The sequence below is a fragment of the Eleutherodactylus coqui genome, chromosome 1, assembly GCF_035609145.1.
Source record: "Eleutherodactylus coqui strain aEleCoq1 chromosome 1, aEleCoq1.hap1, whole genome shotgun sequence".
Taxonomy (NCBI): domain Eukaryota; kingdom Metazoa; phylum Chordata; class Amphibia; order Anura; family Eleutherodactylidae; genus Eleutherodactylus; species Eleutherodactylus coqui.
The window spans coordinates 93,735,183-93,757,926 of record NC_089837.1 but is presented as its reverse complement, the minus strand read 5'-3'; the positions used below and the strand labels follow the sequence as shown (position 1 = coordinate 93,757,926).

The window sequence follows — 22,744 nt, the reverse complement described above, 5'->3', positions numbered from 1 at the left end:
ATATACCGAATTTGACATCCTTTCAGAAATCTATAGGCTTATACTGTACCTCCATATGCCTGGAGCAAACAGTATCTCACTGGGCACTATAGGCACCCTAAGGCCATCTGCATTTCCATCATACTGATCCGTTTCTATAACTGCATTCTTTTGTTCAATTCAATACCAGAATTTTCTGTTGTGCAGATTTCTAGCCATTCCTCATCAATTTGTAATGAAAGTATTACCATGTGCTACTGAGGCTATTGTACATACTTTTAATACAAGAGAAGAGTAATTCCTGGAGGTTTTATACATTGTTTATATATTCCTTCCCGAGAGGATTCTGGCTTTGGCTTATATTCCCAGTCATTGTTACAAGGCCTGTTAAAAGGTCTGACATTGACTTGCAGGAATGCTACCTTCTAATAGGTGGTGCTGTAGAGGCACTTGTTTCATCTTCCATTTGCATAAATTTCCCAGAGGAGCATGCATGGCCCTATAACTCTCCTCACTAGGTGCTTTCCTTAAGGAAAAACTATACCATTTCTGACCTACTGTCTTTATGGCCTAATGGAAAGGTTCTTCTCCTGCTATGCTTCTATACCGGACAACTTTGGGTAATATATAACAGTGTTCTTCTGTGTGGGTTGGTGGCAGTCTCTATAAGTTGATGGTGTTCTGTTTCCACCATAGCTGCTTCAGAGTTCTTCTTATCCAGCTGTGCTCCAGGAGCCAAAGAGACAAACTTGTGTAAGCAGTGTGCAGGAAAGGAAGCTAACTGCAAGCACAGTTCTGAAGAACCATACTACGGGGATGAAGGAGCCTTCAAGTAAGTTGGAAGTTATTAAGTACTGTAAGTCCTTCTCTAGTTTGCAAGCTCAGGACAATGAAGTGAACCTGTTGATAAGACAACTTTAGATATACTAGATGCTGATGTAGAAATACTAGCATATAGCACAAATATTGTAAATCTAATGATAATAGCAATAATAATAAATTGTACCAGACTTACTAAAATACATAACCCGCTTCATTTTGTTATATTGTCCCAGATGACCTGAATATTTTGATCAATTCTTCATGAGGTGCATATTTTGTACACGATAACAGGAGTCAGCACCAGATTTGCATTACTCAGTGGAATTAGGAATAATAGTATAACAAAACAAAGACGTCAACTACTTGAAATACACAAAACACTCAGGCAAACCAATGTGGAGGTTACTTTGCAGGTCGCCCCACTGGCCTACTTTTGTAGACACTGGTGGAATTTTTCAAAAGTCTCTGCAGGCTTTTCTTTTATTCTTAGTGCATCTAATTAAAATATTTTTCTGCAAACAACAATCCAAGGAAGTTTGTTATATAGGGTGGGCCACAGAAAATTAATCCCACTCTTATGAAAGCTGTCTAAAACTAAATGTGTGTGGCCCATATCAACCAATCACAGCAGATTTTTCATTTTATCCCAGTAGTATAAAAAATGAAAGCTGTGATGTGATTGGTTGCTATGGGCAACAAAGACAGGTTGTCTTTTAGACAGCCTTCATAGCAGTGTGATGCCGGCCTACTTTTCTTTGACCACCCTGTAGAGAGGCTATGGTGATGATGAGTAAATGTAAGGCATATTGTGTAGTTACATAATGCATACACATGATGGCAGAGTTGTTTTGATAACAAACCGAACAACACCAGGATAAGGCCGGTCTCACACAGGCGGATTCCAATTGCGGAATCCGCAATTGGAATCCGCATGGAGCAAACACGGAAGAACGGTTGCATTGCAAAGCATGCAAATTCTCTTTTTTGCTCACACTCATGCGTATGAATTGCATATTCCGCAAGTGGAGGAAAGGTCACAGAATGCTCTAGTTTGCTGCAGACTCAACGCACATTGCCTCCATTGAAGTCAATGGAAGCTATCCGGCCCACAGCCCATATGCAATTAACACACCTGAATCATCTCCTGGCGATGGCGTGGGAAGTACAAATATTGGGGAAAAAAATCTGTACCGTGCATGACCACCGGTGAGCCACCGCAGTCATCCACAATACAGATACTGCAGGTACGCAGAGTCACCTGCCGTGGCCTTAGCCAGATTCCGCTGTGGGATCATGCATGCATAATCCAGCTCGCCCGTTTGCAGCTGGCCTAACATGTATACATGTTAGATTAGCACTTTAGAAAATTCCCTTTGCAGATCACCGCCTACCAACCTCCTGTGCCGGTAGGTGAATCTGCCTCTAGCAGGTGCTACGTTATGTATTCATTATAGCCATCTTTTTTCCTGAACACTTGCAGCTGGTTCTATAGAATAATGGCGGCCTAATGACTGCATGCACTTTTTTCTCTGGCCAGGTGCTTGAGCGATGATAAAGGAGACGTGGCTTTTGTGGAAAGCAGCGTATTATCAGGTAATGTTATTCAGATAAACATTTAGCTTTTTGAATAAATCCCTTGACTTGTTGCACAGAGATTATGGACATAAATAAACCCCTCCCCCAATATTATGCTAATTAACGTACACAGGGTTAGTATGGTGCTGACTGTAAAATACAGCTCACACCCAACCGCAGCAGTCGGGATAAGAGATAAAATCGATCCTGGAGGTTAACTCTTTAGATGCAGTGATCAGTACTGACATTTAAATGACTTGATAGTGCAGCATCTGAGGAGTAAGCCCAAAGCCGAGGAGACAGCAGGGTAGAGATGTTATCCTCGTCACAAGGCTGTATCATCTCCTCCCCTGAGAGTAGCTCGGGATCCAATCCCGTCACTGCTGGGGGAGATCACAGAGAAAGTAGCGGGGGTTACCTTAAGTCCAATTGTCACTCGTGACGCCACCGTTCCTTCTCTTGGGATGGATCTTGTAGACAAATAAAGTAGTCCCACACTAGAAGAGTATATTTTTGGAACAAAATTGGGAATGGTTGATCTTGTCCATTTACTTAAACTTCTTACTAAAGTGATATAACAGTCTCAGTACAATGGTATACAGTACAAGGATTAACAGAATTAACCCACGGTGGAGCTCACGGGGTATTGGAACAATCCACAGGCCAAGCTATCTACAGATCCTTTTATTCTCAGCAATCGCTTTCTACACCGGCAACAACACTCACTCTTGCTGTCTTCTCTCCTCACTTATAAGCTGTTCCTTTCTCTCAGTACTCAGCAGTATCACCGAGGATCCCTGGGTTGAACAGGACCAGGATGAGCATCAGGCAATCACTCGGCCTTCTCCATACTTCACGCACAGACTGACCTGACAGCCTCTCTCTCTTGGAAGACTCTCTCTTTGCTCACACTCTCACTGACTATTGACTCCTTGCAAACACATATATATAACACCATCAGGTGACTACAAACAATACACAAAAAATGATACATTTTTCAGACAGGATAGAACATACCAGACATTAACTCATTCAGTCTTACAGACATCCAGTACACATAAATCTAATGCAGTCTACAAAGAAGACACTGACAAAACAGTGACACGAGACAGATATAGAACATTCTGGAAGGGACCCCATTAACTCTGGGCCATTACAATAGAGTAAGGAGACTCCCTCTGTTCCCCAATTGCCCCCCACCCCGCAACAAGATTGTGGAGTGCTGTTTGCTTGCCATGGCAGACTGTGGCCTTGTAAAAGTTCCCAGGACTGCTGTGGATTTTAGGCTGTTAAGCTCTGCTGGTATCTGGCAAACAGGATGCTGGGAATAGTCCAATATATATCAATCTATCAATATCTAGTATATTTATCAAACAATCGCAAGTTCAAGCCCTCTAATGAAGCAAATAATAGTAAAAATAAGTTAATGAAGTTCAAAGGGGTTGTACCAGAATTGGGAGTTATTTCATACCTACAGGATAGGAGATAACTTGCTGATCGGTAAGCATCTTCCACTGATCCTGAGAATGTGAGTTCTGTGTCTCCTGTCCTCCTCACTGTCGCGTTACTGAATCCCCCACAGTGAGGAGGAGCCTGAATGAAATGCTGGTTGTGCAAGAGCACTAACACTCCATTCACCTGCAATGGTGGGACTGCTGGTGCCACTCGGGTATTTCCATCAGCCCAATTGAAATGAATTGAGTGCTGCTGACCACGCATCCTTGGCCGGCACTCCCTTCACAGTGATATCACTGCAGAGGAAGAAGCAACCCCCACAATGACAAGCAGCGTTCTGAAGATCGGGCTCTCGCTGCTAAAACCCCAACCAATCAGAATTGCATTTCTTGGGTCAACCTTAGAGTGACTTCCCACTAGCGTTTGTGAATTTGCTGTGTTTTTTTTCCAGGTGTCTATGGGTCTTTCTAATGTTAAAAACACATTGCGGCAAAATCGCAATTTACTGTCAAAACACAAAAACATGTGAATGTCCTCCAGAGGTCTTGTATAACTTTATGAGGGACATATATGGTAAAAAAATATATAATTACATAAATAAGTAAAACCAAATTACATAATAAAATAAAGATATATATATATATATATATATATATATATATATATATATATATATATATATATATATATATATATATATATATATAGATACATATATGTGAAAATAACTCAAAGCCGACACCAACCAAAACTGTCGCTGTATGCACCCTGTAATCCAAAACCATACAGATTATATATCAAAGCATCCAAAACAAAATGAGGAATCCATTGCCATACTTTATTTTAGCGTAAATATACGAATAAAACTAAAAAAAACAGGGAAAAAAGTAAGTGAAAAAGATATAAGAAATATAGTCCTATATGTCATGGGGGGAAAAAAACGCAGCAAAAATAATTTTGGTAGCTGAAGGAAAAAATATAGGGCAGTTAATCCACCACATGGGTAAAATCCCTAAAAAGTGTCTGGTCCTTAAGGTACAAAACAGCCTAGTCCTTGAGGGGTTAAAGAGAACCTGTCACGTCCTCATTGCACCATAAATTAAGTTATCGGTCTGTTGGAGGACGTGACAGGGAGCCGGATGATCTATTTTTTTATACTCGTACACTCCCGTGATCCAGTGCTATTGCCCTCTGAAGGCTGTGCGTGCTGGAAAATCCGACTGTTTTCAGTCCCGTGCCCTCCTATACAACTCTATGAGAGAAATGCGCGCATGGGACTCTGAAAAGAGTGTGAGCCGCCGCTTCTACCGACCCAAGTAATTCTGCAGTGTTGTCTGGGGTTGGGAGCGCTACTCTCAGCTGGCATCAGTTGATCCTGCTCCGCTCTGTCTCGGGCAGCACCATCTCCAGCTCTCTGGGGTTCAGTTCAGCTCTCCCTTTGGTTTTCCTTTCACAACTCCTGCTTTTATGCTGTAACCTCTCATTTATCATTTAATACATAGTAAACATCACCAACATCTACAGGTATAAAGTGAAATCCCTAAAATGATTACATATTTGTCAATTTACTTGTCCATATATATCAAATTTTACTATATAGTGTATAGTATATACTGTACTTTCCTCCATTATAAATTCCATGTATTGTTCTATAGAGGAACACTTGGACAGTTTTGAGCTGCTATGTCCAGACAATACTAGAAGAGAGCTAAGCCAATATAAAGACTGTAACTTTGGAAAAGTCCCCAGACATGCTGTGGTGACCAGAAGCTCTGGAGACAAGATTAATGACATCACTGAGTATCTTCTGGGAGCTCAGGTAGGTAAACTTACAAGCATTATATGAAATTGTTGGTATACTCTTACAGGCCAAGTATGTCTAATCACAGTGTATACTATAATATTGGCCTTTACCATCTTAATGTCCTCAACATTGTGTCCTCTTTGGTGGTAAGAGCCGGTTGTGCTCACTGAGGCACCAGAGTCAAGATACAAGATCAGTTCAGCTTCTTAGTGTTTGAAGCTTCATCTGAAATGAGGCCATTACACCATTATCTGCAGTATGATGTCTATTTTAATTAAATGTGTATTTCCATTGTATAAAGTGATGGCATATTGCTAGAATATTCCATTACTTTATAATTGGTGGGAGTCTGACCTGTGGGACCTACACAAATCCTGAAAATGAAGGGGGCATGCTGGTATAGTGTTGCATCTCCTTCAAAGTTTTTTGTGTTTTAAAGTGATATCACTTTACCACACACTGGGTCAGATGCAATAAGATACAGAGGTAAAAAGCTGTGTTTTAGAGATGTTACATCATAGCTGCTGGTGACTGATTGTCTCCTAAACACAACTGCACATACAGTACAGAAAAGCTTTAAGGGGTTGCCCCATGAACACACTTGCCCCATATCTACAGGAAAAGGGGTAACTTGCTGATTGGGGAGAACCCAAACACTGGGACCCTACTGATCCCAAGAGCAAGGATCCAGAGGATCCCCCAAATTAATGCAATGGTGATCACGCATGTGCACCACTACTCCATTCATTTCTATATAATTGCTGGGGATAGCTGAGCGCTTGAACTCAGCTATCTATGGTGGTCCCATTGAGATGAATGTAGCGGCAGTGTGCATGTGCGACTGCTGCCTTCATTGTGAGTTGCTCTGGATCCTCTTCTCATGATCAGTGGGGTCCCAGTGGTCAGACCCTCACCAATCAATAAATGAAACCATTTCCCATGGATAGGAGATAATTCATTTTCATGGAACAACCTACGTGTGCCACAAGCTGGTGTATGCTGTGAGCTTGCAGTGACGAGCAAAGGGTGACACAGGACTTATTAATAGGTGATAAAAGTCTTTCTTGGTAAAAAAGAAAAACATTTAAGCTTTAACACAACTGAGTGAGTCTCAAGACAAGGCTTGAATACGTCACCTTTATAAAAAAAAAGTTTTGCAGTTAGTAGTGAGTTGTAGTAGTTTATACTTTTCCATGTTGTCCCTTTGTATATTTCATCCAGTCTCAGAAGAAACTATTCAGCTCCACACATGGGAAGAGTTTTCTATTTGAGGACACTACTACGAATTTGATCGCTCTTCCATCAGCAATGGACACTTTTCTGTTTTTGGGACCAGAATTGTCCGATGCCATGAAAGCTCTACACGGTAGGGAACATACGTGTAAATTAATCCTGGCATTGTATACTTTAAACAAGGTCTAATGCATTTGTTTGAATATTGTTATAGTGGCAATTTAATTTTTCCATTAGGAGAACATCCTCCATCCAACAACGAGGTGCGCTGGTGTACACTAAGCGAGAAGGAGAAGTTAAAATGTGATGACTGGTCCTCAGTAAGTGGTGGAGCTATTAAATGCACCGAGCCATCGTCGGCAGAAGAGTGTATTGAAAAAGTTCTGGTAAGAAATCTTTACTAGCAAGTATGCAGTAAGCGCTATCTGGGTTAGCTCAAAGATGGCGAACATCAGTAAGGTGGTAAGTGTGCAGGCATCAGTAACATGGTTTTTTATTGGATGCAGAAAGGTGAAGCTGATGTAGTGAGTCTCCCTGGAAAACACACGCATGCAGCTCTGACCTGTGGACTAATTCCAGCATTTGAAGAGTACCACAATAAAGGTAACTTCATCTAAACCCAGAACTTTTAATCTGTAATACATTCTCAGTTTAGCCCAACATCTACCTTTAGTTTTACCCAACGTGTGGCACAACATGAGTAAGGTTTGCAAATCTCGAAATTAAAATTTCTATCTGGCCAAGAGATCAGAAAATTCTGTTTACTATGCACAATCAACAAGTGGGGTCAGATGTCAAGACATTGGAAATGTTTAGCACTCCCCAGGTTTTAAACATCCTATTTGATATCCATGCTTATGTAACTGACCCAGGTCTCTCGCTCACTACCTGAGTGTCAACAGTTCACAGTGTAGCTCCTATATGTGGATTAAGTATTTCAAAACCCCCCAAAATGCTATGATGCTATGAGTAAGAACCGTTTTTTTTTTATTTTTTTGGGGGGGGGGGACTCAATATGTGTAAGCAGGAACCATTATGTTTGATTAATGAACTTTTCATGCATATCAATAAATTGGATGTTTAATAGAGATGAGCGAACGTACTCGGATAAGCACTACTTGTCCGAGTAATGTGCTTTATCCGAGTATCGCTGTGCTCGTCTTGAAAGATTCGGGGAGCGCCGCTGCTGACAGGTGAGTTGCGGCGGGGAGCAGGGGAGAGCGGGCGGGAGAGAAGGAGAGAAAGATCTCCCCTCCGTTTCTCCCGGCTCTCCCCTGCAGCTCCCCGCTCCGCGGCGCTCCCCGAATCTTTCAAGACGAGTACAGCGATACTCGGATAAAGCACATTACTCGGACGAGTAGTGCTTATCCGAGTACGTTCGCTCATCTCTAATGTTTAACATTTATTATTCTTCTGGTGCTGGACTTCACTCTTATTACTTCCTCTATTGTGAACCCTGAATCAGAGTCTGTAATCTGAGTTCTGTATCTCGGCCTACTGTTCAATCCGAACTCTGAACATATGTGTATATACCTGTATCTGAACTTCATCTTGTGTTAAAATTTGGCTCTATTGTGGCTCCACCGCGGTCTGACCCCTGACTTTCTGATTAACCTCCTATTTGTCATTCCTATGCTGTGAACACTCCAGTGCTGTGTTCATGCTCCTGTGCTGTGATCACATTCCAGCTTCTGCCTATACCCCGATGTCCATGTTCCTGGTTTGAGCACCCAGCCTTGCCTCTGGTGTCTGTGCCACTATTTCCAGCTCCTGGACATGCTCCTGATTTTCATGTTCTTGGTTGTGTCCCTGGTTACCATGATCCTAGTTCCAGATCGTGATCTATTCCTTGTCTGGCTGGTCTTGCTCCACACTTCACGTTTGGTCTTGCTGGTCCTGTTTCATGTTGCTGTCCTGGCTTCAAAGTCCTTTTCCAAGCTCCATATTTGGTCTCTTTGGTTCTGTTTCACATTCCTGTCGGTCCACAGTCCTGTTCCAAGTTCGGACTTGTTGCGGTCTAGAGATGAGCGAACGTACTCGTCCGAGCTTGATGCTTGCTCGAGCATTAGGGTTACTCAACGTCGTTACTCAAGATGAGCACCACGCGGTACTCGACTCAATTCTATTTCCTTCCCTGCATGTTTAGCGCCATTTTCTAGCCAATAGACATGCAGGGAAGGCATTACAACTTCCTCCTGTGACATTCCAGCCCTATCCCACCCCCTGCAGTGAGTGGCTGGTGAGATCAAGTGACCGCTGAATATTTAAAGCGGTCCCGCCCGCGGCTCGCCTCAGACACATGTTGGCAGAGATTAGGGAGAGTGCTGTTCCTGCTGTTCCTGCTATAGGGAGAGTGTTAGGCTACTGTTTGCGTCTTCAAGAACCCCAACAGTCCTTTTTAGGGCCACATCTGACCGTGTGCATTACTGTTGTGGCTGCTGGAAGCAGTTTTGCACAATTTTTTTTTTCATCTTGAGCTGTGCAGGCTATAGCGTTCTCAGTCTGCAGTCAATTATACAGAGTATAGAGGCAGTACTGGTGAGGCAGGGACAGTGGTAGTGTAGAATCCTGTCACGGTCCTTCTTAGGGCTACCTGTGACCATGTGCATTTTACTGCGTGGCTGCTGGGAGTTGTAGTGGCTCACTATTACCCAGCTAGGCCTTTTTGCAGCCTAGTGTATAATTTTTTTCAGACTGCAGTGTGCGTTACATAACCGCTGTCAGCCTCCAACTGCACGCCAATAATTACATAATTATTCAGACCGCTCTGTGTCTGCTCTATTCGTAATACACCATGCTAAGGGGTAGGGGTAGGACGTGGACGCGGGTGAGGACGCGGAGGTCCAAGTGAGGGTGTGGGCACAGGCCGAGTTCCTGGTCCAGGTGAATCGTAGCCGGCTGCTGCGGGATTAGGAGAGAGGTAAGTTTCTGGGGTCCCCAGCTTCATATCACAATTTTCGGGTCCACGTGGTAGACCTTTATTACAAACTGAGCAGTGTGAGCAGGTCCTGTCGTGGATGGCAGAAAATGCATCCAGCAATGTATCGACCACCCAGTCTTCTACGCCGTCCACTGCTGCAACTCTGAATCCTCTGGCTGCTGCTCCTCCTTCATCCCAGCCTCCTCACTCCATGAAAATGACACATTCTGATGAGCAGACAGGCTCCCAGGAACTGTTCTCGGGCCCCTGCCTTGATTGGGAAAAAATGGTTCCTCTCTCACCTGAGGAGTTTGTTCTGACCGATGCCCAATCTTTGGAAAGTTCCTAGGACACGTGGCACGAACTTGCGCTGTATGCCCTGGAGGTGCTGGCTTGCTCTGCCACTAGCGTCTTGACACCAGCGGAGAGCAGCGGAACCTAAAGATACTTTTCGCTGCAACCGCAGATAAAAGCACTCTTCTCTATCACCGGAAAAGCGGGGCATTTATCTTTTTCAATCTGTCTCTGACATTAGTCCTCCTCCTGCTACTCCTCCTCTAGAAACAACATGTCATCGCGCTGAATGGCCAATTTTTCTGCGGCCCAGAAGGCTCATCTACATCTACCAATGTTTTTACAATTTTTCTAAGTTTCAAAAGTATTGAGACTGTAACATGAACCAATTTTTTCAACAGGGCTGCCTCCAGGCTCTGTTACAAATTAGCAACAGTGAGCTGTATCTTTAAAAAAATGTTTATGGGTTTTACCTGCCCTCTTGGTTGATAAATTTTTCAGAAGTACACTTGTACTCTTGGTACACTAATTTTTGGGGCCCACGCCTACACTCTTATCCAACTAATTTTTCCGGCTTTCGCCTACGCTCATGGTATCCCAATGTTTCAGAGGTTGGCCTATACTATTACTACAGAAATTTTACTGGGGTCTGCCTGCCTGCCTATACTTCTGCTACAAGAAAGTTACAGAGGTCTGCCTATACTGCTGCCACTTGAATGCTGCTGGGGTCTGCCTATACTTCTGCCACGTAAATCTTACAGGGGTCTTCCTATACTGCTGCCACAAGGATGTTACTGGGGTCTGCCTATACTGCTGCCCCGTTAATTTTACAGGGGTTTGCCTATACTGCTGCCACAAGGATGTTACTGGGGTCTGCCAATACTGCTGCCACGTAAATGTTAAAAGGGGCTGCCTATACTTCTGCTACAGAAATGTTACTGGGATCTGTCTATAGTGTTACTACAGAAATATTACAGGGGTCTGCGTATACTTCTGCTACAAAAATGTTACGGGGGTCTCCCTATACTGCTGCCACGTAAATTGTACAGGAGTCTGCCTAAACCTCTACTACAGAAATGGTGCTGGTGTCTGCCTATACTGCTGCTACAGAACTGATACAGGGGTCTGCCTATACTGCTGCTATATAAATGTTACTGGGGTCTGCCTATACTTTTGCCACATAAATTTTAAAGGGGTCTGCCTATACTTCTGCCACGTAAATGTTACAGGGGGTCTGCTTATACTGCTGCTACAGAAATGTTACTGGGGTCTGCCTATACTTCTACTACAGACATGTTACAGGGGTCTGCCTATGCTTCTGCTACATAAATGTTACAGGGGTCTGCCTATGCTTCTGCTACATAAATGTTACAGGGGTCTGCCTGTACTGCTGCTACAGAAATGTTACAGGGGTCTGCCTATAGTGCTGCTACATAAATGTTACTGGGGTCTGCCTATACTATTACTACAGAAATGTTACTGGGGACTGTCTATACTGTTACTACCGTTGCAAATACTGGGCTCTGCCTGTACTGCTGCTACTGAAATGTTACAGGGGTCTGCATATACTGCTGCTACTGAAATGTTACAGGGGTCTGCCAATACTGCTGCAACATAAATGTTACAGGGGTCTGCCTATACTGCTGCTACTAAAATGTTACTGTGGTTCTGCCTATACTTCTGGCACGTAAATGTTACAGGGGTCTGCCTATACTTCTGCTAATGAAATGTTACTGGGGTCTGTTTATACTGTTACTACAGAAATGTTACTGGGGTCTCCCTAGACTTCTGCAACATAACTGTTACTTGGGTCAGCTTATACCTTTGCTACAGGAATATTACAGGGGTCTGTGTATACTATGGGTGCACAAAGTTACCACAGCTATCCAGGGCACTGCAATGGGATTTCTTTATGTACCGTCTGTGTGTTCCTGCTAGGCACCCATGCTGTGCGTGCACACAGACTTGCCATAGCGGAGTTGTACCTGCCTGGCACTTTAAAAAAAAAACCAGAATGTCTAGGGCATGGAGTGTGGGCCGCAGCCAACATGTATTTCCTCTCACGTAACCTCAGCTATCCGGGGCACTGCAATGGGATTTCTTTATGTACCGTCTGTGGATTCCTGCTAGCCATTCATGCTGTGGGTGCACACAGACTTGCCATAGTGGAGTTGTACCTGCCTGACACTTTTAGGAAAACCCAGAATGTCTAGGGCATGGAGTTTGGGCCGCAGCCAACATGTATTTCCTCTCACGTATCCTCAGCTATCCGGGGCACTGCAATAGGATTTCTTTATGTACCGTCTGTGTGTTCCTGCTAGCCACCCATGCTGTGGGTGCACACAGACTTGCCCTAGTGGAGTTGTACCTGCCTGGCACTTTAAAAAAAACAAAACAGAATGTCTAGGGCATAGACTATGGGCCGCAGCCAACATGTATTTCCTCTCACGTAACATCAGCTATCCGGGGCACTGCAATGGGATTTCTTTATGTACCGTCTGTGGGTTCCTGCTAGCCACCCATGCTGTGGGTGCACACAGACTTCCCATAGTGGAGTTGTATCTGTCTGTCCCCAAAACATTGACAGACTTGGGTAGGGTGCAGAGTGCAAATGGTTTACCCCTTGCGTTGTCGATGAGGTATCCGACACCCAAACAGAATGAGTAGTGTGTGGACACATGGAGTCCCCATTGCTATGTCACTTGCAGCACCTTGGGCCACACAAGGTGTTTGCTGGGACAGAGGCTGACCCAGGACCCGCTCACATACTTCCCACACAGAGTATTGCTGCATTGTGGAGATGCGTAGAAGTGCTGGGCTGGCAGCGGAATCCCCTTTATGACCACGTTTGCAGCGCCTGACAGAGGTGGCAAAGGATTGGAATGAAGATGGAACGTCAATCTATTATCAATTCTCAACAGCGTTGTGGGCTATCGTCCCGCCCCTTTTAAAGAGGGTCGTTACCTGGCCCTGCCAACCCTCTACAGTGTGTGCCTCTGGTTCCTCCTCATGGCAGACGCACTTATAAATAGACATGAGGGTGGTGTGGCTATGAGGCCAGTGTGTGGCATGACGGCAGCTAAAGGCTGCTCAGGGACACTTTGGTGTGCGCTGTGGACACTGGGTCGTGTGGGGGGTTGGGCAGCATGTAACCCAGGAGAAGAGGCAGCGGTGTGTCCCGCAGGCAGTGATTGTGCTTAGTTGGAGGTGGTGTGGTGCTTAGCTAAGGTGTGCCTTGCTAATGAGGGTTTGTCCGAAGTAAAAATTGTTGGGGGGGGGGGGCAGACTCTTGCCGCTATTGTGGCTTAATAGTGAGACCTGGGAACCTGAGATGCAGCCCTGCATGTTGCCCCTCGCCTGCCCTATCCGTTTCTGTGTCGCTTCCATCACTTTCGTAGGTTTTGCAGGTTTTCACAAATGAAAACCTAAGCGGAGCATCGGTCCCATACAAAAATGCTCGAGTCGCCCATTGACTTCAATGGGGTTCATTACTCGAAACGAACTCTCGAGCATCGCGGAAAGCTCAACTCGAGCAATGAGCACCCAAGCATTTTGGTGCTCTCTCATCTCTATTGCGGTCCTGTCATCACTGTTGCATCTGGCTGTCAAATGGTGATTATTATGGGGACTGCAACTTAGAAAGCATCCTGCAGCAAAGTCTATACCTCCATGTGGGAATTACGCATGAAAACCAGAAGATCCTATAGACTCCACACTTTATTCCAGCCAGTGCAAAACCAGTTGCAGCCTAAATCCACATCCAAAATCACAATACCATAACAATGTCTAGGGTGCTTTTTCCATGGTTGGGTAAGCTCTGTATGTCATACTCCTGGTCGTCTAGAGTGGTTTAGCAATTAATACCGAATATCTCTCATGGACTAAGAAGATAGAGTTAATATTGATATATACACTAAGCTTGCTTAGCTGTTTTTGTAACTTCCATAGAACAGACCAAAACAACCTCAACAGGTGGGTCCTAGAGCTGTCACCCACAACTATCAGACATTTATGGCATGTTCTTTGGATATGGCATAAGTGTCTGAGGTGAGAATACCCCTCCAATAACTCTAAAAGGCAACTTGAGAATAAATATTCTAAACCAGACAATCTGTTTTATTGAATGACCAAACAAATTGAAATGTAGGTAATTATCCAAAATATTGCCAAAAATATATACTTAGGTTGGCACTGACTGATTCCTGACTTTGCATATTCTGGCATTCCTATAAATCTTTGTAAATGGTAAAACATTCTGTACATAATTTATAATATATCACTTATAAAGATGATTAATAAAATGATCTGAATCTTTTTTCTTTTTTGTAGATGAGTTTGGCCCATGCCAGACACCTGGGGCACAATATACAGGTATGCATAAAATATATATTAGGTAAGCATAAAATATACACTATACAATACGCACAAAGTACACCTAAGCTCCAGGGAATAGCTTTAGTCTACTGATGAACAGATGTATCAGGGTTTAACATGACTTTTAAGATGGTATAACTTTCTTTTCTTATGATTTTAATTACTTTACAATGGGTTTTAATTTAATTGGTTAAGATAAGAACTTGTTGCAAAAAGCTTTCACAATCTAGTTAAACTTTGCTGCCTCTGTAAATGACATAATTTCTTCCCGACTTCAAGACGATTCCATTGTTTCTGCTTTGTTTATGATCAATGTCATTTAAACATGTTTCAAGCTCTGAAAATTCCATAATGTAGTAATGTGTAAAGAGCATATCAGATAATGTATTGCACTAGATAAACAATAACAAATGGAAACATTTTATATATATATATATATTTTTTTTTAAGTTCATAAATAAAGAATTTCTTAAAAAAAGAAAAAATAGGGGGAAAAAATATATATATTATTTTTATGAATTTTACAATTTCCATAATACTTAGCTAAGATAATGTACTGCATCTTCTGCAAGTTTGAAGTACTTTACTGGTCAACACAGTCGGATAGCAGCAAGTGTTATAAGGCAAAACCATAGACGTACCGGTAGGAGGTGCCGGGGTCGCAACCGCGACCTGGCCCTTGCGCTTGAGGGGGCCCAGAGGCCGCCCTGCAGCATATACAGGTGACTTTCACTTTGCACTGTCGGCGGCCACTTGCTAAGTTAGTGCGGTCCGGCCAACAGCACAAGCCAGGAGGAGAGTAGGGGAAGGGAGGGGGCAGGACTTGGAGAGAGGACAGGGGAAGAGGAGGGGGTGGGGGAAAAAGCAGAGAGGACTTACCGGCACACAGGCACAGCACAGCAAGACATCGAGTGGCCAGGGAAGATGTCATCTCCCTGCTGCTTCCTTCCTGTTCCTGCTGACGCTGCGTACACCTGCTCTTCTGAGCAGAGAAGTAGTCTGGGCACCAGGGTATGTATGTATGTATCTGTCTGTCTGTATGTCTTTCTATGTGTCTGTCTATCTATCTTGCCTAGTCTCATATCTATCTATCTATCTATCTATCTATCTCATATCTATCTATCTATCTCATATCTATCTATCTATCTCATATCTATCTATCTCATATCTATCTATCTATCTATCTATCTCATATCTATCTATCTCATATCTATCTATCTCATATCTATCTATCTCATATCTATCTATCTCATATCTATCTATCTCATATCTATCTCATATCTATCTCATATCTATCTCATATCTATCTATCTATCTATCTATCTATCTATCTATCTATCTATCTATCTATCTATCTCATATCTATCCATCTATCTCCATACCTCTCTCTCTCTCCTATCTCTCTCTCTCTCCTATCTATCTCTCTCCTATCTATCTCTCTCCTATCTATCTCACTTTCCTATCTCTCTCTCTCTCTCTCTCTCTGTCTCTCTCTCCTATCTATCTCTCTCTCCTATCTATCTCTCTCTCCTATCTATCTCTCTCTCATTCTCCTATCTCTCTCACTCCTAGGCCTCATGTCCACTCGCACGCACGGATTTCACTGCTGAATCCCGCAGTGAAATCCGTACATGCCCGCGGACATGGAGAGGGAAAATACATTATACTCACCTCTCTGGACGCTGCGGGGCTCTCCTCTGTGCAGGTCGGATCTTTCTTTCTTCCTCGCGCACCAATATTTTAAAAATTCTCCTGTTCTCCCGCGTATCCGCGGCACACCCGCAGCTGTTGTTGTGCTGTGCCGTGGATACGAACTGCTTCCATAGGCTTCAATTGAACCTGCGGGAGCCGTCCGTGTGGCAGATCCGCAGGAAAATGCAGCATGCTGCGATTTCTTCCTGTGCGTGTGACCTGCACGCCGGGAAGGAATCCCATCTGCATGCTTTTAGCTGCCCTACCGATGACAATGTATCCCTATGGGCAGCAAGATGCACTGATCTCCCGTGTGGGGGCCACGTGCGGATTTTATAAATAAAATCCTCACGTGGACATTGGCCCTCAGACATAGATACGGGGCGAGGGGAAAATAGGACCTGGGGGGGGAGCCCCAGCTGAACTTTTGCACCCAGGCCCCTGAGCCTTTAGGTACGCCCCTGGGTAAAACAAAAACTACTCACCTCTCAATTCTCAATTCCCTGCTGAATCCAGTACAGGCATTTCCACAGTCTTCCCAGTCTTTAATTGCAGCAGTCACATGTCGGCTGTTTACACTGGCATCAACTGTCAGCACTGAAAGCCATGATGCTAGTAGAATGGCATATGATTACTGGAGCTACAGATTGGCTGCAATGGTCACATGCTGGTCGCTTGTAAATAAAGACCAGAAGGACTACTAGAATATCTGTAGTGGTTTGGAGAGGCAAGTACTATTTTTTTCATTATATTATAATATTTGCTGCATTGTTTTTTTCTTTGAAGTCAGAAATCCCCTCTGTCTAAGGTTCAATGCGTTTCCAGAGACTCTAACCAGTCATTTCATCAAGAGACCGTTTTTCAATCTCTAAACTATAAAACGGACTGCCATGGTGGTTAACAGACAGCTTTCCCAGCATAAAAAAATTTGTAATTTCTCAGTTTCATGACATAATGACACTGGTTGGACACCAGATGATAGAACTTGACTTTACCTATAGGAGTTGCCTTTCCTGGATACAAATAATATCTCCCGGTACTCAGGTAACCCTAGTATTTACAATAGGTATGAATTGCATAACAACTGGACAGTCGAATGAACAAATATATGAAGCACATATCAATACCATTAAAAATTACTAGGAATCCAAAAGTAGATAAGAGGAAGAGAATGATAAGGATAATCGGATAATGACGGCAATCAGATAATGGAACAAATGGTAGATAGAAACTGAAATAACAGCCAGACCTAACCCTAATGCTAAACCTAAGTCTTACCTTAATCTATTCCTGACCCTAACACCAGCCACCACTGTCCTTGAGTAAGGCCGCCTGCAGACGGGCGGAAATACCGCGGTGGAATTCCCCGCAGAATTTCCGCCCGTACACGCCTGCATAGGATTGCATTACAACACGCAATCCTATGCAGACGGCTGCGGTTTGTCTCCACGAGGACACACGCAGAAAACAAAACGCGGCATGCTCTAATTCTGTGCAAGGCTCGCAGAGCCCCGCACAGAAACGTCACTCCCCGGCCGCCGACTCCGCACTGCGCATGCGCCGGCGGCCTGGCAGCCGGCACATGAAAGAGCCAGAGCGGGTGAGTTCCGCGCTGCTCTCTGCGGGCGCTCGGTTTGGGTCCCGCTGCGAGAATTCTCGCAGCCGGATCCGACCTGGCCGTCTGCAGGCGAACTAACTCTGAAATATCCTTAATGGAAACCCTATTTAAAACACTGTCCTTGACAAACAATGAGAGGTTACTAGGAGCCAGAGACAAGAAAGCCAAACAAAGCAAAGCTGAGCTATGAAACAACTTCTTTAGGTATATGCAAAGAAGTAAAGAGCATACAAAAAACACAAAGCTAGGAAACAAGGACTGCACTAGACATAATTATGAGAACAAAACTACACTGACAAGAGCAAGCTAGACTGCAGCAAGATACTAAAGGTAAGCAAGGAATGCTGGATCTAAAAGCACATAGTTTATGCTATCACCAGCACTACACTGCAGAAGCCAAGCATTTTTAAAGACAGGCTAGTGAATAACAAACTCCTTCCTAAATGAGTCTGAGAAGCCGCAGTGTGATCTGCTGACCCACTAGCGGGTAATCTGTGAAACAGTTTCATTGCAACTGCCCCAGTCCTTGTGGTGGTTTTACTCTTTCACAACACAGGGGCAACTGAATGTCTGGCATCCCCAGTTTGAGCAGGAAGCTCCAGAAATTCTGGCACAACTCACATAACTCTGCTTCCAACCTCTCACACAGGCTTTCAACTTTGTTCCATCTGGTAATGCTCTCTGCACTCTTCACTCAACAAAACCAACCATAATATGCGTGGCAAAACCTGCTTTTTATACTTCACTTGGAACCACCCCATGGGGCACAGCGTATCCTCTAATTTGTTCACACAAGCACAGCTCTGCCCATCATGATGACTGGTTGCAGAACATTCCTCAATTGTTACTGTGTCTGGATTTACAGCCTTGCACACTTCTCCACACGGGCCAAGACAGCAGCTGTTACAATTACCCAACTTCACAGTTAATCATAAAAAAATATACAATTAGCTTACATCATCATTCTACACAGCGATCTCATCCATCTATGCCTCATTGCTACACATACATTAGCTGCCTAGATAATATTCTAGCAGGTATATCCTAGCACACACACAATAGATGTCCGAGTAATATTCTAGCAACTACATCCTAACACACATGCAGTAGTTGCCCAGGTAGTAATTTAGCAACAATATATCATTATTAGAGTTGAGCGAACGTACTCTGCCAAGCTTGATGCTCGTTCGAGTATTAGCATACTCGATGGCGCTTGTTACTCGAACGAGCATCACGCAGTGTTCGACCCCGCCCCAGTTTTTGTCTCCTCCCCGCTGTGACGTGCCTGTTTTGGCCCTTCCCCGCCGCGACACAGCGTGCACGTCAATGGCAAATTTTTCGGGAGAGAGGCCCCCCCCCCCCCAAAAAAATAAAAAATCTCGGAATCCGGCGGCCCACATACTAAAATGCTCAAGTCTCCCATTTTAGTCAATGGGGTTCGTTACTCGAGTAGAGCTCTCGAATTTTGTGAAAAGCTTGACTCGAATAACGAGCATTTGGGTGCTTGCTCATCTCTAATCATTATCCTGTTAAGCAGCAACATTACTGGTCTTTTCTACAGATCATATCAGATTAGACTCTAGTACCCAGGATAACTTTCCTTTATTCAGAGGTTTAACCTTTTCAAACCCCACTGCACAATTAGAAATCTTTGAAACTGATGCAGGATGATTTCTGTTGTCAATATCCCTCAACATGAAACTATCTTCAAATACCCAGCTTGTTATTTCCCAGATGTCCTATGCTTACTGTATATTATTATGTGGTCTAGATTTTGGCGAACCAAGCACTGTAGCTTTAGTAAAGAAGAAAGACCAAGATATCACATGGAACAATCTTAAAGGCAAAAAGTCCTGTCACCCTGAAGTTAGTAACACAGCTGAATGGGTTAAACCTCTCCTCCTGATAAAGAAGCAGACCAAGAGCTGTGACCTGGGTGAGTGGATTACATGTAATGTAATATATATTTATTGTTTCTTTTGTAAAATTCAATGGCAATAAAGTAAAACAAATGTTAAATCTGTAGAAATTGTTTCATTGCACTTGTATCTGAGGGGTATTCCCATAGTAAAGACTTAAACAGTTTTTCTCAACTCCAGTGTTCTAAAGTCCACCCAGCAGGTCATGTGTTCAGGTTTCCTTAGAATTACACAAGTGCTGCAGAAAGTTCCACAAGTCACCTCTATACAGAATATCCTCAAATCATAGCATGCTGGGAGAATGTGAGGACTGGAGTTAAGAAGCACTGCACTAAAATGTGTTCTAAAACTATATATAGGAAAATGGCACTATAAAAAGAGGGAAATGCAAAGCTGAAAATGCTGCACATAGATTTAACTTAAAAAAACTTATAACCAGCTTTTAAGGTATGGCCACACCGGGCGGATCCACTGCAGACCTTCTGCAATGCAGAACCCACAGCAAGTCTGCAGAAAATCCACATCGGCAAAAACGACACCAAATCGTATATTCTTTGTCATTTATTTCGATGCACAAATACAAAGGGTGAAATCCGCTCTAAAAATCTGCCAAATCAATTGACATGCTATAGATGTGAAACTAGTACTGCAAGTAAATGGACGCAGCAGATTTTCTCTATACCACATGGATGTGATAGCTTGAAATGTCATCCACATTGCTTGTACTTTTAATGCTGCAGATCTTCCACAGGCAATTCTACTACGGATAATCTGCAGTATTTGGGCTACGTGTGATTGTATCCTTCAGATTAATTTAAAAGGCAAGGATTACAGAATCATAAAAGCAGGCTGTTCAACGCTCTTTCTGTAACTTCCCTTCACTTTTAGAGCTTAGTCACATGGGCGTATGCACAAAAAGTCACGTGACCGAAGCCAGCGTCACGGCTGAAAAAACCGCTGCTAGTCGCGTTTATCAGCCCAAAGGGCTCGGTCACACAGGCGCTGCCGGCTATCCTCTGCCACCGCTGTGCCACAGCTGTGACAGAAGAGAACGATGTTCGCCCATTGAATTTAATGGAGCCGGCAATACAGCCTGCACCATTGAAAGCAATGGGCTGACGGCTAGCTCTGTATTAATTTTTTAGGGAAGGGCTTCAAATATAAGCCCTTCCCTTAAAAGCATCCAAAATATATATATATATACTCACCTTTTTGCAGCTGCCGGAGATCAGCCGCGTCCAGCTGGATCTTTTCCTGAACTGCTTTTTGTAGTATTCAGCAGGCGGGGATTTAAAATCCCTGCCTGCTGAATGGGCTGCCTCTGATTGGTCACAGCCCTCAGCCAATCAGAGGCAGCACTCACTAACCCATTCATGACCAATCAGAGGCAGCTCTCAGCTGTCATTCAATAGCTGAGAGCTGCCTCTGATTGGTCACAGTGCTCAGCCAATCAGAGGCAGCACTCACTCACCCATTCAGATGTAGCAGCAGGGAATTCTTTTAGCTAGCGGGGGTGAAGTAAACATCTGCCGCATGCGGCAGATGTGTTCTTCATGCCCGCGCGGGTCACAGCAGCAGCGGACAGCTAAGTTTTTCTTTTTTTACACAAAAATGTTTCTTTTTCAGGGAAGGGCTTATATGTAAAGCCCTTCCCTGAAAAAGAATGCAGGGGTGCCGGCAGACCATTGTTTTCAATGGAGCAGCCGGCAGCAGCCGCGGCTCCATTGCAAACAATGCGTGCATTTCTAATGGTGCACGCATGTTCTATCTTTGCAGGCACGCACCTGCAAAGTACGGACATGTGAACACACCATAGGGAATGCATTGTTGTAAATACAAGCGTGTTTTTGTGCGTGCGTATGCAAATCCATCTTGTAAAATTGGCAGCTTTTACTTAACCCCTTCTGGACTGCGTAACGTATATTTTAATGGAAATGGGAAGATGGAACAATACCTTTGCAGCGCCACATAGTGGAAGGCAGCATTCCTGCAAGTCAAATGGACTCTTTATACAAGTCTTATAACAATGACTGGGACTTGGAAAACCAAGCCAGAATATCATACACAGACAGCTGTTTTGGAGTTTTTGCCTCTCATCAGTGTGCAATAGGTTTCTGGCTTAGCTAGTGAGAGGCCTATAGACGTGGTAAGGAAGGGTATCATTTCTCCTTAAGGAGAGCACCTAGAGAGTGCGTGAAGATACTTATAAGGCCATCCATGCTCTTCTAGAAAATATATAAATAGGAAGATGTAAAAATATGTGATGCAGTCGTGAAAGGTGTATGGAACAGGCTTGGGAGCAGAGTCTGCACCAAACCCAGTGGCTATCAGCTGTTTTTAGTATCATACAACCACCGGTAACTGCTAATTAGCTACTATTCTCTGATCATGATGGTTAACAATTTAGATACCATGGTCAAAGCAAGCCACGTGTCTAAACAACCTAGTAAAGACTCCCTAGGCTGCTATGCATGCATGCCTGTCGAGCCCTGGCCTTGGGAGGGCTTAATAGGCAACATTAAAAAACACTTTTATACTGCAATGCTGAAATATTGCAGTATATAATACAAGCAAAGAAATGATCACAAGGTTTATTCTCCTATGTGCACTAAATAAAAATATAGAAAACCTTGCATAATAAAATGCTTTAAACAGTAAAAAAAAACTAGAAATCTTTCCATTTTTCCCATAAAATATCTAAGCAATAGAGATGAGCGAGTATACTCGGTAAAGGCAATTGCTCGAGCGAGCATTGCCTTTATCGAGTACCTGCCCGCTCGAGATGAAATGTTTGGGTGCCGGCGCGGGGGAGCGGTGAGTAGCGGCTGTCAGCAGGAGGGAGTGGGGGGGAGAGAGGGAGGGAGAGATCTCCCCTCCGTTCCGCCCCGCTCTCCCCCGCAGCTCCCTGCCCGCCGCCGGCACCCGAACATTTCATCTCGAGCGGGCAGGTACTCGCTAAAGGCAATGCTCGCTCGAGCATTTGCCTTTACCGAGTATACTCGCTCATCTCTACTAAGCAATTAAAAAACACACACATTTTGTATCGCCATGTTTGTAAA

At 43.8% G+C, this 22,744-nt stretch overlaps 1 protein-coding gene across 1 annotated transcript in view; it reads left to right on the top strand.

Annotated features, from left to right (window-relative positions):
* The window catches only part of LOC136622577 (saxiphilin-like), a 59,709-nt gene that overhangs the window by 27,051 nt on the left and 9,914 nt on the right, over positions 1-22,744 (top strand). The window contains exons 9-16 of the mRNA XM_066598107.1: positions 676-811; positions 2,339-2,394; positions 5,487-5,650; positions 6,857-7,001; positions 7,106-7,254; positions 7,375-7,471; positions 14,412-14,453; positions 19,538-19,702. Coding sequence (XP_066454204.1) covers positions 676-811; positions 2,339-2,394; positions 5,487-5,650; positions 6,857-7,001; positions 7,106-7,254; positions 7,375-7,471; positions 14,412-14,453; positions 19,538-19,702 — 954 coding nt within the window. The remainder of the gene's footprint in view (positions 1-675; positions 812-2,338; positions 2,395-5,486; positions 5,651-6,856; positions 7,002-7,105; positions 7,255-7,374; positions 7,472-14,411; positions 14,454-19,537; positions 19,703-22,744) is intronic.